Source organism: Ovis canadensis, chromosome 2, assembly GCF_042477335.2.
Source record: "Ovis canadensis isolate MfBH-ARS-UI-01 breed Bighorn chromosome 2, ARS-UI_OviCan_v2, whole genome shotgun sequence".
Classification (NCBI taxonomy): Eukaryota; Metazoa; Chordata; class Mammalia; order Artiodactyla; family Bovidae; genus Ovis; species Ovis canadensis.
Window position 1 is genome coordinate 222,134,407 of NC_091246.1, and position 17,529 is coordinate 222,151,935.

General features: G+C 39.6%; 1 protein-coding gene across 3 annotated transcripts in view; it reads right to left on the reverse strand.

The window, feature by feature from the left end:
* Positions 1–17,529, reverse strand: part of BARD1 (BRCA1 associated RING domain 1) — an 88,994-nt gene that overhangs the window by 34,676 nt on the left and 36,789 nt on the right. For all 3 annotated transcript variants that reach the window (XR_011254674.1, XM_069578279.1, XM_069578280.1), the window contains exons 5-6: positions 9,830–9,910; positions 7,972–8,144 (exon numbers count right to left, since the gene is read on the reverse strand). Coding sequence is in view for 2 of the 3 variants with exons in the window: in XM_069578279.1 (XP_069434380.1) it covers positions 7,972–8,144; positions 9,830–9,910 (254 nt within the window). In the remaining variant the exon portion in view is untranslated. The remainder of the gene's footprint in view (positions 1–7,971; positions 8,145–9,829; positions 9,911–17,529) is intronic.

Consider the following 17,529-nt stretch of genomic DNA (forward strand, 5'->3'; position numbering starts at 1 on the left):
TACCTCTGATATGACAACCTAAGATAAATAGCTCAGTAGGATAGTACCAAAATCAGATTGTTTATATTCTTTGCAGCCAAAGAAGGAGAAGCTGTCTACAGTTAGCAAAAACAATACCAGGAGCTGACTGTGGTACAGATCATAAACTCCTTACTGCCAAATTCAGACTTAAATTGAAGGAAATAGGGAAAACCACTAGACCATTCAGATATAAACTAAATCAAATCTCTTACAATTTTACAGTGGAGTGAGAAATAAGATTCAAGGGATTAGATCTCATAGACAGAGTCCCTGAAGAACTATGGACAGAGGTTCCTGACATTGTATAGGAGGCAAGGATCAAGACCATCCCCAAGGAAAAGAAATGCAAAAAGGCCAAATGGTTGTCTGAGGAGGTCTTACAAATAGCTGTGAATAGAAGAGAAGCTAAAGGCAAAGGAGAAAAGGAAAAATACACTCATTTGACTGCAGAGTTCCAAATAAGAGCAAGAAGAGATAAGAAAGACTTCCTCAGTGATCAATGCAAAGAAATAGAGGAAAACAACAGAATGGGAAAGACTACAGATCTCTTCAAGAAAATCAGATACCAAGGGAACATTTCATGCAAAGATGGGCATAATAAAGGACAGAAATGGTATGGACCTAACAGAAGCAGAAGATATTAAGAAGAGGTGGCAAGAACACACAGAAGAACTATACAAAAAAGATCTTCACGACCAAGATAATCACAATAGTATGATCACTCACCTAGAGCCAGACATCCTGGAATGTGAACTAAGGGGGCCTTAGGAAGAATCACTATGAACAAAGCTAGCAGAGGTGATGGAATTCCAGTTGAGCTATTTCAAATCCTAAAAGATGATGCTGTGAAAGTGCTGCACTCAATATGCCAGCAACTTTGGAAACCCCAGCAGTGGTCACAGGAATGGAAAAGATCAGCTTTCATTCCAATGTCAAAGAAAGGCAACACCAAAGAATGCTCAAAGTACTGCACAATTGCAATCATCTCACACGCTAGTAAAGTAATGCTCAAAATCCTCCAAGCCAACAGTACATGAACTTCAACAGTACATGAACCATGAACTTCCACACCTTCAAGCTGGATTTAGAAAAGGCAGAAGAACCAGAGATCAAATTGCCAACAGCTGCTGGGATCATCAAAAAAGCAAGAAAGTCCCAGAAACACATCTACTTCTGCTTTACTGACTATGCCCAAGCCTTTGACTGTGAGGATCATGACAAACCATGGAAAATTCTTCAAGAGATGGAAATATCAGATCACCTGACCTCACTCTTGAGAAGGAAGCAACAATTAGAACTGGACATGGAACAAAAGACCAGTTCCAAATAGGGAAAGGAGTATGTCAAGGCTGTATATTCCCTGCTTATTTAACTTATATGCAGAGTACATCATGAGAAACGCTGGGCTGGATGAAGCACAAGCTAGAATCAAGATTGCCTGGAGAAAGATCAATAACCTCAGGTATGCAGATTACACCACCCTTATGGGAGAAAGCCAAGAAGAACTAAAGAGCCTCTTGATAAAAGTGAAAGAGAAGAGTGAAAAATTTGGCTTAGAACTCAACATTCAGAAAACTAATATCATGGCATCTTATCCCAACACTTCATGGACAAATAGATGGGGAAACAATGGAAATAATGACAGACTTTATTTTTTGGGGCTCCAAAATCACTGCAGATGATGACTATTGCCATGAAATTAAAAGACGTTTGCTCCTTGGAAGAAAAGTTATGACCAACCTAGACAGCATATTAAAAAGCAGAGATATTACTTTGCCAACAAAGACCTGATTAGTCAAGGCTACCGTTTTTCCAGTAGGCATGTATGGATGTGAGAGTTGGACTATAATGAAAGCTGAGAGCCAAAGAATTGATGCTTTTGAACTGTGGTGTTGGAGAAGACTCTTGAGAGTCCCTTGGACTCCAAGGAGATCCAACCAGTCCATCCTAAAGAAAATCAGTCCTGAATATTCATTGGAAGGACTGATATTGAAGCTGAAACTCCAATACTTTGGCCACCTGATGCGAAGAAATAACTCATTTGAAATGATCCTGATGCTGGGAGGGATTCGGGGCAAGAGGAGAAGGGGACAATAGGGGATGAGATGATTGGATGGCATCACCGACTCTATGGACATGAGTTTAAATAAACTCTGGGAGCTGGTGATGGACAAGGAGGCCTGGTGTGCTGCAGTCCATGGGGTCGAAAAGAGTTGGACAGGACTGAGCAACTGAACTGCACTGAAGAGAATCTCTAGGTCCATCCATGTTGCTGCATATGGTATTATTTCATTCTATTTTATTTTGGAGTAATGTTCCATTAGTATTCCAGCTTTTATTATTTCACTGTATACATATCCTACCTCTTCTTTATCCGTCTGTGTGGACGGACATTTAGGTTGCTGCCAAGTCTTGGCTACTGTAAATAGTTCTTTTATGAACACTTGTAGGCATGCATCTTTTCAATTAAAGTTTTCTCCAGATATATTCCTAGCAGTGGGATTCCTGGATCATATGGCAGCTCTAGTTTTATTTTTTTAAGGAATTTCCATATAGCTTTCCATAGTAGCTGTACCAATTTACAGTCCCATCAACAGTGTTTCCTCCACACCCTTCCAGCATTCACTATTTATAGACTTTTCTTATGGTGGCTATTCTGATTGGTGTGAGGTGGTATCTTATTATATTTTGATTTGTATTTCTCTAATAATTAGTGATTTTGAGTATTTTTTCATGTCTCTGTCAGCCATCTGTACGACAAGATCATTATTTTTAATACAACCTTAATATTGACCTGTAAACCTATGGCCAATATTTTTTCTAAAATGAGAATAAAGCAAGTATGCCAAGATTATCACTATTATTTTATAATATTGCTCTGGAAACTGTGACAAATGCAATACAAAATAAAAGCTAATATATGATCATTTGATCCTTCTCTTTACTTCTCCCCTTGATTATTGAACAGACCTTTTCAATTGGATTCCTTCCCAGTGTGGAGGTGAAAATTTTCAACTTCATATGTGAACTCTTTAGCACACAAGGCCTTTCACTGCCTCTGCCCACCTTCTCTGGCCTCTTGTCTCACCGTCCTCCCTCCCTTCATTCCAGTCTTGTATCAGCTCCTAGAAGTGAAACAAGTGCCTAGTACCTTAGCAACCATCATCCTCTTTCTGCAAAGTCCACCCTCTTATCCTTCTTCTTCAAATTCAGTTGAAGTGCTACATCCTCTAGGAAACCTTGCATGATTTCCTCTAGTCATTATTTCTAGCCCCTATCCTAGATACTCATGGAATCTTGGGGGCATTGAGCTATGAAGACATGTATCATACTATTCTGTAACCACTAACATAAATGTCTGTTCACATCTACTAGAATAAAAGTAGCAGATAAAACAATTGGGGAGAAGAAGATGTAAAGGATAAGAGAAAAATCTAACACGCATTCTGTTGGAAATTCAGGAAAAGAAAGCATCTAAATAGAAAGAAGCCTTTAGCTTTGAGATAATGAAGATTCCAAAATGTCTCTTCTAGAGCTAAAGAATGGTATTTAGAATAGGCAAAAGGACACTATTTATCTACAACTTCAATTAGCCAAAGCACCAAGGGCCAAAGAAGGAAGGATAAAAGAACAGTTTTTGCCCTTTCTCGTCTCTACCCTTCTTCTAGAGATGGAAAAAGTCTAGTCCTGGTTACTCTGAGACAAGATATATTAAGAGTAAAATACATGGTAAGCAGAGAAAAAAGTGGAAGCACACCTATCAACTCAGATTTCAGAGTCTGAGATATTAACAGCTTAAATGGAAAATGAACTTAAGGCGAAAAAAACACAAGAGTAGTAAAAACCCTACAAAGTCTCCACGAGCCCCTCCCCATGCTCTATTTCAGATATGGAGGAAAGCACAGGAACAAATTTCATCTGTTCTCACCTGTTAATACTTAACTCTAGAAAAACAATATATAGAACATTGGCAGAAAGAAAAATAGACCTTAAAAATGTCAAGGCTAGAATTACTTTGGGCGGCCTTGATCCCACAAAAGGGAATAGGAATGAACAATGGACAAGAGACTAACAATTCTGCCCAGGGAGCATACATCGTTTGTTCACGCCGATGAATACCGGGAACCAGTTCTACCATCCGAGATAAGGTGCAGCTTACGGAAACTTAGATTTACACATTCTCTTCATAGTTATAGTGAAGTTGGGAGCAGAGGGAGGCAATTCCTATTTTCACCTTGTCTGTCCCTTTAACCAAGAGATGAAAAAACATATCATCATTTTATGGATTCAGAAAAGTGCAAGTGTTAGTCGCTCAGTCATGTCCGGCTCTTTGTGATCCCATGGACTGTAGCCCACCAGTCTCTCCATGGGATATTCCAAGCAAGAATAATGGAGTGAGTTGCCATTCCCTTCTCCAGTGGATCTTCCCAACACAAGGAATGAACTGAACTTCCCAGGTCTCCTGCATTGCAGGTAGATTCTTTACCATCTGAGCCACCAGGGAAGCCCTTTATGCATTCAGAAAAATGAAAGTAAAAGTTGTTCAGTCATGTCCAACTCTTTGCACCCCCATGGACTATACAGTCCATGAAATTCTCCAGGCCAGAATACTAGAATGGGGAGCCTTTCCCTTCTCCAGATCTTTTCAACCTAAGGATCGAACCCAGGTCTTCCACATTGCAAGAAGATTCTTTACCAGCTGAGCCACAAGGGAAACTCTTTATGCATTCAAAGACTTACCAATTCACTCTACAAATAACTGTGGGTTCAGACTACCTGGCATGCTACAGTCCATGATGTCGCAGAGTTGGACACGACTTAGTGACGGAACAACAACAGACTACATCAGGCACTCAGGAGGGCCTTATAACCAGGAGGAAGCACCATATACGAAGGACTCGCAAAGGCCAGCGAAAAACAAACCATACCTCAGATGAAACCCAAAGGAAGAACATACCACACAGACCAAAAGCATATTTGATGGTTAGGAGACAAAACAGCTTTGCACATCTTAAGGAAATAAAAATTTAGAAAGGCTAGTGCAAAACCTGGCCAGAGTGCCCTGACCAGTAAGGAACAAGAGACTCTATTGCCCTCTCTCCCCTTCCCTCTCTCTTTCCTCTCCTTAACCCCTCCTGTCCTTCCCTGTTTTTCTAGTCTCCAGGTCCTGGACACAGGAATCTGGTCGAAGGGCCCTCAGCCTGAGCTGAGGATTGGAGACTGATCACCTCCTCTGGTTCTGGTCTGGTCTGATTTCTGGTAGGGCCGAGTTCCAGTCCTCCCTTCTCTGGAGGCCCAGGGAAAAGTCCCATAACACCTGGGTGTCTGTAGGTGGCAGGAGACGTCTGTAAGGCCAGACGGCCCCCCACTCCCACCTCCTCCCCCTCGTCTTTCAACCTGGCTTCCTTTCCTCCCTTGAAATCTTTGATGTTAGCACTTGAATCTGAAGTTCTGTGTCTCTATAGGAGGTTTTCTGAGAGACTATATTCTTGTATTTAAGGGCTTCCCTGGTGGTGCAGAGGTTAAAGTGTCTGCCTGCCATGTGGGAGACCTGGGTTCGATCCCTGGGTCAGGAATATCCCCTGGAGAAGGAAATGGCAATCCACTCCAGTACTCTTGCCTGGAGAATCCCATGGATGGAGGAGCTTGGTGGGCTACAGTCCACGGGTCGCAAAGAGTCGGACACAGCTGAGCGACTTCATTAGTGCAAAAAAAGTTGAAGAAGGGGGACAGGAGGGACTAGAGAGACAGAGCTGGAGAGACGAGGAAAGCTGGACCACATGAGGCTCTACAAATCAAGTTCTTAAGTCTGACTTCTGTTTTAAAAACGTTAAGAGTTACCGGGAAGAGTTTTAAGCAAATAAGTCATTTGGCCAGAACTGTATATTTTGAAAGCTCTTGGGCTGTGTAGTATGAAAAGTAATCTGAAAAGGAGATGGCGAGGCTAATCAGGTCAACAGCAATTATCACAAGATAAAACAGAAACCAAGAAATACAGAAAATACTTAAGTATGATGACCAACAGTCCAGAACAGAAGGAATAATGATGTTTAGAAATAGCTCCCGGTCTGTTACACCTTAAATTAAATCAACTCTTGCAATTGTCCTACAGTTCCCTTAGTAACCTCTACCCCAAATCATTCCTGACTTCAGTCACCAAATAAACCTGCCTTCCCTGCTATCCAAACGGTACCAACCAGCTCGCCAATGCAGTAACCATCTGGCGTATATGACTATTTAAATTAATTAAAATATATTTTAAAATGTATTTCCTCCGTAGCAACAGCTCCATTTCAAGTGCTGAATAATAAGAGATGTCCAGTGGCTACTGAGTGCCTGCACCTGTCACGGAGCGTTTCCATCAGTGCAGGAAGATCTACTGGACAGTAACGGGCTAGCGGTGTGCCGACACCTGCTGCTTCACCCCATAGCCCTGTTGGGAACAACACAGCCATGTGAGAAGGCACTTCTGAAAGCAGACCCGCTTACCGTTTTAGGCCCACACCCTGTGTATTAATGAGCTTCACAGTGTAGTGAAGAATCACGGTGTACAAACCATACAACTGACCCTGTGTTTTGGCTCATGAATCCCCACTATACTCTGAAGAAATAGAAAAGCAGCAGGCATCACCCATGTTTTATAGGTGAGGACACCAAGGCACAGAAACGACCCTGACTGAAGCCATAAAGGCAAAAATGGAGTCACAAATAAAAGCTGGAATCCCTAACACCCTGACCAGTGCTCCATTCGTTAGAGTAGTCATGGCTGATTTAAGCGCCCATGAACAGGAACTATTCTGCTTCACCTGAACAAAGCAACCACCTGCTCTACCAAATGGATCGCTATCCCAACAAGAGGGTCATACCTGTTACACATGTATATATGTACACATACACACAAACACACGGCCTAGTCTAATACACATGTATGTGACGTGTGTGTAAAAAATTTTTTTAAAAATTTAAGAAATAGAAGAGATGTATTTTCTGAGCTTGCCCCAACCACCTTATCACGTGATGAGAAATAAAGGACATTAAAAGCACCAAAACTAACAGCACCAAGGTATAGTAGATTCCTGCATTATTATCTTTCAACTATGTTTTATGATTACCTATTTTTTTATAAAATGAAACCTAGAAGATCTGCATTTTGTAATATTTATTCCCTTCTGTAAACAGAGCAAGTCCTGACTTCTGTGTGCTACTTCCAAACCTGCAGCAGTAATGGGTAAACAGAGAGGCAATGCTTGCATTTTCATTCCAACTACTTCATTAATTAAAAAGAGTAAAATAATATATAGGGAGACATGAACCAAGTTAGAGATTACAGATATAAAATCCACATGCAGCATTTACTTGTGACACTCCTGACAACAGCAACTTTAAAATGCAGCCGCCAGCATTCACTGATGTGTCTCTGTGCTCCAATACTGGGAAACAATTTACCTGTAGGTTCACTTGAATGATTTGAATAATCTAAGAAATAATTTGACTGCACTTCCCTAACATCTGAATTCTTACATATTTTAAATGGGGTTATACTAAATATTCAGGAAAAGAAAAGGAACAGAAGATTTACAACAATTCTAAAGTGCTAGGGAACATACAAAGTAGTTATTTACAGGCTTCTAACTCTTGCCTTACTAATAAGTATGAGTCAATCTATATAAAAACTGAATGACTTTTTCCAGAAACTCGAAGCTTCCAAAATTAATCTGAAAACTTTCTGAATTAAAAGAGTACACCTCCCTTCGACACGTAAGAATTATAAAGGAAAAGGGCATGAATGCTGATTTTAAGTCTAGAATATATTGGCCACATTTAAATATAGTTGTGAAAAAAAAAAAGAAACAGTCATCAACTTAGGTAGTAAAGTCTCTGCTTCATCAAAGACCTGGTTTCAATAAAAAGTCAGCAGAAAAAAAATGGGCTTTAAGGTGAACTACTTACACTGCCTCCCTGGAGGCTCCATAGGCGAGCAGCAGCTTGACAATGTCCACATGCCCATTCTTCACTGCGTCGTGAAGGGGTGAGTCGTTCTGATACCCAGTGGTGTTCACCAACGCCTTGTGCTGGAGCAGCAATTCCACTACCTTCAGGTGCCCGTGATTGCAGGCTTCATGCTGATTAAAGGAGAGTGAGAAGAGTAATGAGGAAGACCAATGAATAATAACAAAGCCCACACTTCAGAAAAACAATACGAACCTCGAATCAGAAAAGTGGTCCTTACCTAAATACTCACAGAGACCATAAGTTATTGACAGAGTGAAATCACTCTTAACAGTCTTAAAGGTAAGACAGGTCGCAACCAACACTTACGCAATTCATGAAAAAAGATTTTTCTCATTTAAGCCTTGGGTCAAACGCTCTTTACTTGGAAGAAAAAGTAGCTTTAGTCCAATTACAGCTCCTAAATTGCTCTATAGCAAGAAATTTAAAACAAGGGGCAAAAGAAAAAAAACCACAGAAAATATTTCAAAACCAGATCATGCATAAAATCTGAAATCCTTCAAGGCTGAACAGTATTCACTAAATCAACTGCTTAGTCATAAGCTAAGTGGCATATATATACGTAAGCACCCAGCAAAGTGAGTATCTTAGAATGAGAACTGACGAGACAAGCCTCTAGTTGTGGAAGCTACAGATATTGTACGGCTGGTGTCAGTGACAAAAGATATAACATAGAGGAGATGCTCAGAAGGAACTTAATGAATGACATAACTGGGAATGGTGGAATGTTCAAAGACGCTTCACACTGCAAATCTTCCTTATGTTTAATGATCTGCTAACGATGCCACTGTGTCGTATTCTAAGAAATCTCTGGCATACCACGCCTTTAAGTACATACCTTCAAATCTTAATAGGCAAAACACCACACTGAATGCTTCTGGTCTATTTCTATTTCCAAATTAGGTCTCATGTCCCCTAAATTATTCTCCAATTTTTATTAAAGTTTGCCTTAGTTGTTTAAAAGAAAAATCAACCTTTCTTTGAAAAGGTTAGCCAGACTGTGTGTGGAGTCCAAACAACAAAGTGACTCTAATCCAGAATAAACACTCCCAGCTTAAAACATTGCAGGGAGAAGTCAGTATAGACGAGTTTAAAACCTTTTTTGCACCTGGTCTAATGAGAATCTCTCCATTTCTTTGAATTTACAGTTCACAGAATAAGGGTATCCATCTCATCTCTTGACATTCTATGGTTGTATTCAAACCACATGCTAACTGTCCCAATGGTCCATAGAGCACTTGTTTCCATGTACTTGTGCCATCCTTTTTCCAGACTGTCCTTTACATTGTATTTTTAGCAATAAAAAGCAAAGACTTTAAAAATTATTTAATGTGAGCAAAGATTTCTACTACCTCTGTGTGTCTGTAATGGGACAGGCTATAACTGAGGCCAAGACAGATCCTCAGTAACAACCATTGCCTTGTGCTACATTCCTATACCCAGTTCTTGACTTCTTTTTCCCGAAAATTGTGGTTCCAATGACATGCAGTGCTGCAGAACAGAGCCTAATGTCTGTTGTAGCAGTTAGCTTTCCATACATGTGGTAAATTCAGCAATACAGTGGAACCAGACTCTTAAATCTAGAAGCAGTCAGTCAAAAGGTAGGCAATTTTTCACCTGGCACAACTGAAAAGCTCGATGAAACATGACATTTACCCTTATTTATTTAAAATATGAGTTCTTCAGATTAAAAAGAGACTATATATATGGGAGGGGGGATATATAGAAACCTACATAACTATGGTAACTATAAACCATAAACAGAAAGATAATAAAAAACAAACAAGAAGAAAACTACCATTGGTGTCCATCCAGCATGGTCTTTAACATTGGGGTCGCTTCCACTTTGTAAGAGGTATTCAACAGAAGGGATGTCACCCTAGTAGAACAATGAGAAAGTAAAATTAAAAATTGTAAAGGAAAGAAAAAAAAACTCACGATTTTGTATTTCTTCTTTAAGATTTCTGTCTTCTTCAAGATACAATTTAAACCTGTTCTATACCCATTGCTCATGAGTCAATAAATAATAAGTTACTCATTCATGGATTGTTCTGAGATACCAACTCAAACTCATGTAGTCCATCTCTGAACAGACTCCAATATCTCTGATATTAGCAACCTGTATCAAAATTCATGTCAAAATACCAAGGACAGTAGCCAAAGTTCATCTGATCATAATGAAGTTTTTAAAGTCACCATTTCATTTGTGAAAAACATCCTTTTTGAGCATATAAGAAAATGGTTTCTTATTATCATTTAAAACAAAATTAAAGCCAAGAGGACATCTTGGTGAAGCCAATGTTAAACCCAAAACTGGAGTCTTACTGGTAGTTAATCAACTTATCCTCAAAACACCAATTTAGTTTCAGTTCAGTTCAGTGGCTCAGTCGGGTCCGACTCTTTGCGACCCTATGAACTGCGGCACGCTAGGCTTCCCTGTCCATCACCAACTCCCGGAGTCCACCCAAACAGATATCCATTGAGTCGGTGATGCCATCCAACTGTCTCATTCTTTGTTGTCCCCTTCTCCTCCTGCCTTCAAACTTTCGCAGCATGAGGATCTTTTCAAATGAGTCAGCTCTTCGCATCAGGTGGCCAAAGAACTGGAGTTTCAGCTTCAACATCAGTCCTTCCAATGAACGCCCAAGACTAATCTCCTTTAGGATGGACTGATTAGATCTCCTTGCCATCCAAGGGACTCTCAAGAGTCTCCTCCAACACCACAGTTCAAAAGCATGAATTCTTCGGCGCTAACCTTTCTTTATAGTCCAACTCTCATATCCATACATGACCGCTGGAAAAACCATAACCTTGACTAGACGGACCTTTGTTGACAAAGTAATGTCTCTGCTTTTTAATATGCTGTCTAGGTTGGTCATAATTTTCCTTCCAAGGAGTAAGCATCTCTTAAGTTCATGGCTGCAATCACCATCTGCTGTGATTTTGGAGCCCCCCAAAAATAAAGTCAGCTATTGTTTCCCCATCTATTTGCCATGAAGTGATGGGAGCAGATGCCATGATTGTAGTTTTCTGAATGCTGAGCTTTAAGCCAACTTTTTCACTCTCCTCTTTCACTTTCATCAAGAGGCTCTTTAGTTCTTCTTAACTTTCTGCCATAAGGGTGGTGTCATCTGCATATCTGAGGTTATTGATATTTCTCCCAGCAATCTTGATTACAGCTTGTGCTTCCTCCAGCCCAGTGTTTCTCATGATGTACTCTGCATAGAAGTTATACAAACAGGGTGACAATATACAGCCTTGATGTACTCCTTTTCCTATTTGGAACCAGTCTGTTGTTCCATGTCCAGCTCTAACTGTTGCTTCCTGACTTGCATACAGGTTCCTCAAGAGGCAGAGCAGGTGGTCTAGTATTCCCATCTTGTTCAGAATTTTCCAGTTTATTGTGATCCACAGTCAAACCCTTTGGCATAGTCAATAAGGCAGAAATAGATGTTTTTCTGAAACTCTCTTGCTTTTTCGATGATGCAGCACATGTTGGCAATTTGATCTCTGGTTCCTCTGCCTTTTCTAAAACCAGCTTGAACATCAGGAAGTTCATGGTTCACGTATTGCTGAAGCCTGGCTTGGAGAATTTTGAGCATTACTTTACTAGTGTGTGAGATGACGGCAATTGTGTGGTAGTTTGAGCATTCTTTGGCATTGCTTTTCTTTGGGACTGGAATGAAAACTGACCTTTTCCAGTCCTGTGGCCACTGCTGAGTTTTCCAAATTTGCTGGCATATTGAGTGCAGCACTTTTACAGCATCGTCTTTTGGGATTTAAAATAGCCCAACTGGAATTCCATCACCTCCACTAGCTTTGTTCGTAGTGATGCTTCCTAAGGCCCACTTGACTTCACATTCCAGGATGTCTGACTCTAGGTGAGTGTGAGTGATCCTATTCACCTTATTTTCTCAAAGTTATTTTTCAGGCAAAGGAAAGGCTTATTTTCTCCAAAAAAAAAAAAAAAAAAAAAAAGACAGCTTACTCTGAAATGCTGAATAAATAAAAGTTACATGTGATAAAAATTACATACACCAATGTTGTGTTTTGAGAAGAGCTTCTTCGGGGAGAAGGAAATCTCTCTCCTACAATAAGCAGCCCCAACTCTATGAAATAAGCTATTCTGTAATGGTTGGAAAACGTAGAAGTCACTAAATCCCCTCAAGACAGTAACATTTGCTTTTACTGGGCTGTTTCAGACTACCTCGCAAATACAGCAAATCTAAGCTGGTAGCTTACTCAGTTTTCGAAAATACAAAAAAAACAAATCTTCATGCAATATATATTCTCAAATTCCTAGATTACCAAAAATACCTTAAATACTCAATGGGTCTAAAAAGCAAGCACTCCACATGTTTCAAATCAGTTGCACCACATCCAATAAAAAAAATTTTTCCCACAGTTCCTCAGAGGAGCAATTCTACACCTGTGGTGCAAGTTAGCGTACATTTAGCTACTGTTGCACTATGTTTAAGTCAGTTCCAAATGAGCTCAGGAACATCTGTCAAGATACAAATTTTATTTTTTAAAACAATCCCATGAATACAGAGGCAGATGAACTGCCAGAACCATACACATTCCCAATCTTCAAAATCAAAGTATACACAAAAAATACACAAAAACCTTCTCAAAAATATCCTCAGTCTAATTCTACACAGCAGTCACAAAAACATATTAAAGAAGCCTGTAAAATAATACAAACACAACTGTGGAACAAAGAGTCATATGGAAGTCACATAGACAATTAGAGCGACAATTTGGAAACTAAAAGGAGAATCTCTTAAAGTTGCTAGCTGGTGGCAGTTTTCTTTCAAGTCACCTCTTCATATTATCAAAGGTGTCTTATGTTAACATTTTACCCCTAGACTACCCTGAAATGTACAAACAAAGTTAGTGGCAGTGACGGAATTCCAGTTGAGCTGTTTCAAATCCTAAAAGATGATGCTGTGAAAGTGCTGTGAATATGCCAGCAAATTTGGAAAACTCAGCAGTGGCCACAGGACTGCAAAAGGTCAGTTTTCATTCTAATCCCAAAGAAAGGCAATGCAAAAGAATGCTCAAACTACTGCACAATTGCTCTCATCTCACACACTTGTAAAGAAATACTCAAAATTCTCCAAGCCAGGCTTAGGCAATACATGAACCATGAACTTCCAGATGTTCAAGCTGGTTTTAGAAAAGGTAGAGCAACCAGAGATCAAATTGCCAACATCCACTGGATCATCAAGAAAGCAAGAGAGAAAAACATCTATTTCCACTTTATTGACTATGCCAAAGTGTTTGACTGTGTGGATCACAATAAACTGTGAAAAATTCTGAAAGAGATGGGAATACCAGACCACCTGACCTGCCTCTTGAGGAACCTGTATGCAGGTCAGGAAGTGACAGTTAGAACCAGACATGGAACAATAGATTGGTTCCAAATAGGAAAAGGAGTATGTCAAGGCTGTATATTGTCACCCTGCTTATTTCAATTATATGCAGAGAACATCATGAGAAACACTGGGCTGGAGGAAGCACAAGCTGTAATCAAATCAAGACTGCCAGGAGAAATATCAATAACCTCAGATATGTAGATGACACACCCCTTTATGGCAGAAAGTTAAGAAGAACTAAAGAGCCTCTTGATGAAAGTGAAAAAGGAAAGTGAAAAAGTTGGCTTAAAGCTCAACATTCAGAAAACTAAGATCATGGCATCCAGTCTCATCACTTCATGTGAAATAGATGGGGAAACAATGGGAACAGTGGCTGACTTTATTTTGAGGGGCTCCAAAATCACTGCAGATGGTGACTGCAGCCATGAAATTAAAAGACGCTTACTCCTAAGAAGGAAAGTTATGACCAACCTAGACAGCATATTAAAAAGCAGAGACATTACTTTGTCAGCAAAGGTCCATCTAGTCAAGGCTATGGTTTTTCCAGTGGTCATGTATGGATGTGAGAGTTGGACTATTAAGAAGGCTGAGCGCCGAAGAATTGATGCTTTTGAACTGTGGTGTTGGAGAAGACTCTTGAGAGTCTTTTGGACTACAAGGAGATCCGAGCAGGCTATCCTAAAGGAATCAGTCCTGGGTGTTCATTGAAGGACTGATGTTGAAGCTGAAACTCCAACACTTTGGCCAACTGATGCAAACAGCTGACTCACCTGAAAAGACCCCGATGCTGGGAAAGATTGAGGGCAGGAGGAGAAGGGGACAACAGAAAATGAGATGGTTGGATGGCATCACCAACTAAATGGACATGAGTTTGGGTAAACTCCGAAAGTTGGTGATGGACAGGGAGGCCTGGCATGCTGTGGTTCATGGGGTCGCAAAGAGTCGGACACGACTGAGCAACTGAACTGAACCCTGAAATGTATAGCTGATTTGCAGATTGCTTCTTTTTCATACTCAATCTGTTTTTTCCTCCCTAATTCTGAAAAGTCTGTCATATTTTCTCCTTCTCCTTTATGTAGATGTAATGTCATGCGCATAAATAAAATTATGATAATTTGATAGCATCCACAGTAACAGGGTAAGCTTGGACCAATATATAGTTTCCAGGAAATAAATTCACTTCGGCTTCCGATTTCTTGGAATTACTTTAAAACAGAAATACTCTCAAACAGAATATTTTCTGAGTAATAAGAACTTCTAGGCTTCTTACAACTTACAAGAATTGAGATTCTCTTAAACCACAGAAGGAGGAAAAATCAGAGGAAACAGTATTTACCAAGGCTTATAAAAATTTTTAAACAGACTTGATGTTTTCAAATAATACCTTAAAGGGAACATGTGTCACACTGAATCTTCTTATTGCTAACCTTTCATTCAAAGGAAATATTCTTCACGTATTCATGCATATGGCATCAACATAAATTAACTTTTCAAAAACAAACACACTCACACACAAACAAAACTTTTTCCTTATAAAGGTAAGCGCTTTAGAATAAATATCTGTATAAAAATAATACAGGACAGTAAAGTACAACAATAATAATACCTACCCAAAGTGGCACTTGTTGTAAAGAAACTGCCTGCCATCGTGATAGATTCAAGAGATGTGGGTTCAATAACTGGGTCGGAAAAGTTCCCTGGAGTACGAAATGGCAAACCACTCCAGTATTTTTGCCTGGAGAATCCCATGGACAGAGAAGCCTGGTGGGCTAATGTCCATGGGGTCACAAAGAGTCAGACATGACTGAGTACTTACACACAGCAACACCCAAAACGGTTAAGTTTTTACACATAAATGAATTAACCAGGTACCTAACGTTTCTCCTTTTAGCAATTAAGTACTGTTGTTGCCAACTTGAAGACAAAGGAAAAGGGTCACATACCCAGGAATATGAGTCTCTAGAACCTGAGAACAGCTCTTAGCTATGAGCCAGCAAGAAAACAGGATCTCAGCACTATAACCACAAGGAAGTATACAGTTCCTGCAAATAAACCAGATAAGCAAGGAAATGGGTTCTCTCTTAATGCCTCCAGAAAATAACACAGCCGATGAACTGATTATAATCTGGTGAGACTCACACCAGACTCTGACCCAGAAAGCTGTAAGAAAACTAATTTGCTTGTTTAACTCACTAAATTTGTGGTTACTAGTTATGACAGCAACAGGAAGCTATTTCAAGTGGCTAGGGCAAGAAAACACAAGTAACTTCCACTAGGGTGATAGCTACGGCCAACAAAGATGCCCAAAGTAGGTATGGGGCAAGATATTAAAGAATTTTAGTAATGATGTGGCCAAGCTCAAAGGTCCTTCTATAAAGCCATCACTGTAGCAAGGGATGCTAACCAGCCCAACAGAAGAGTAGAACTCCTATGGGATTCTCAGACCTCAGCACATCCACCAGGTGTACACCGTGCAACGGTGCACTCTTAGCATCTGGGGGAAACAAGAATGTGGGTACTGCATGTTTACAAGATGTTTCTCGAGAAAATAACAACGACAACAAAATCTGTCTCTGACAGCAAAACACTGCATCTGTTCTGTCGACCTCCAATGCCATCAGATCCGTTTTCATCACGCGGCTGCTGTCACTCCTTCCTTTTCCCTGCGCTTTGTCCCACGTTATAGTATAGCTGACCCTTAAATAACACAGATTTGAACTGCATGGGTCCACTTAAACACACATTTTTTTCAATAAATATACTGGGAAAATTTTCAAAGTTTGTGACATTTTGAAACAACTTGCAGACACACCAGGTAGCACAGAACTGTCGAAAAGAATAAAGAAAAGTTAGGTATGTCATGAATGCATAAAATATATGTAGATAACAGTTGATCCTTACCCTGATCTATGCTGGCATTTAAATTAAATTAATAATGCATTAGTATTCTTACTCTTTTATAATTTTGCTCTCAAAGAACTACACTACCATTCAAGATGCCTCTCTGTACAGCATGCCTCTCTCTTGCAAATGGAGAAACTGCACATCAGTCTATCATCACAGGTAAGTCATTTTTTAAAAAATGTAACAATATTTCCAATAGTGTATTAAGAGTATGACACTGTGGGCCATAAAAATCTTATGATTCACTTACAGAGTATAGGCTGGGCTACAGTGATGCAACTGTATCAATTACACTAGTCTACCATAAAGCAATCACATTGCTGCTTCACTATCAATGCATGAATCATTATACCTGTTAATAAATATGAATTTCTTTTTCACAATATCTCATTTTTGATGTCTAGTGTTAGTATTCCATATACCAAGTACACTATTTTATATCGTACAAGACAACACTGATGTATGTACTGACTGACTATAACATAAACTAATGTTCTTTTGTATTGTATAAAAGCAGCACAGTATCATAAATGTTTTCCTTATGATTTTCTTAATTAACACTTATCTCTAGCTTCCTTGGGATTCTCTTGTGGTTCAGTTGGTAAAGAATCCACCTGCAATGCGGGAGACCTGGGTTTGATCCCTAGGTTGGGAAGATGCCCTGGAGAAGGGAATGGCTAACCACTCCAGTATTCTGGCCTGGAGAATTCCATGGACTACATGGTACCACGGGGTCACAAAGAATCAGACATGACTGAGCAACTTTCACTTCTAGCTTCCTTTATTGTAAGATTATAGTATATAATACTTATAGAAAATATGTATTCATTGACTGTTTATATTACCAGTAAGGGCTTCTAGTCAATAGATGGCTATTAACTTTTTAAAGAATCCAAAGTTATGCGTGGATTTTGACTGTGTGGAGGTCAGCCCTCCTAACCTCTGCCTTGTTCAAGGGTCAACTGCAATTTTAACTTTAGAGTCACCTCAAATCCTTTTCTGAAGTAGGTGGATAGAAAGCATAAACAAGACAGCAGTACCGCAGCAATCGGTTTTCAAGTACAAACGGATTATTCATTCTGGGTTGCAAACAAAAAAATCAAGATAGTAAGTGAAATGAATACTATTTATAAAAAGATAAATATACTGATAAATTTGTTGATTTTTCTTCAAGTATTTGTTTTGACTATTAAAATCAAGCTGAGATGGGAGCATA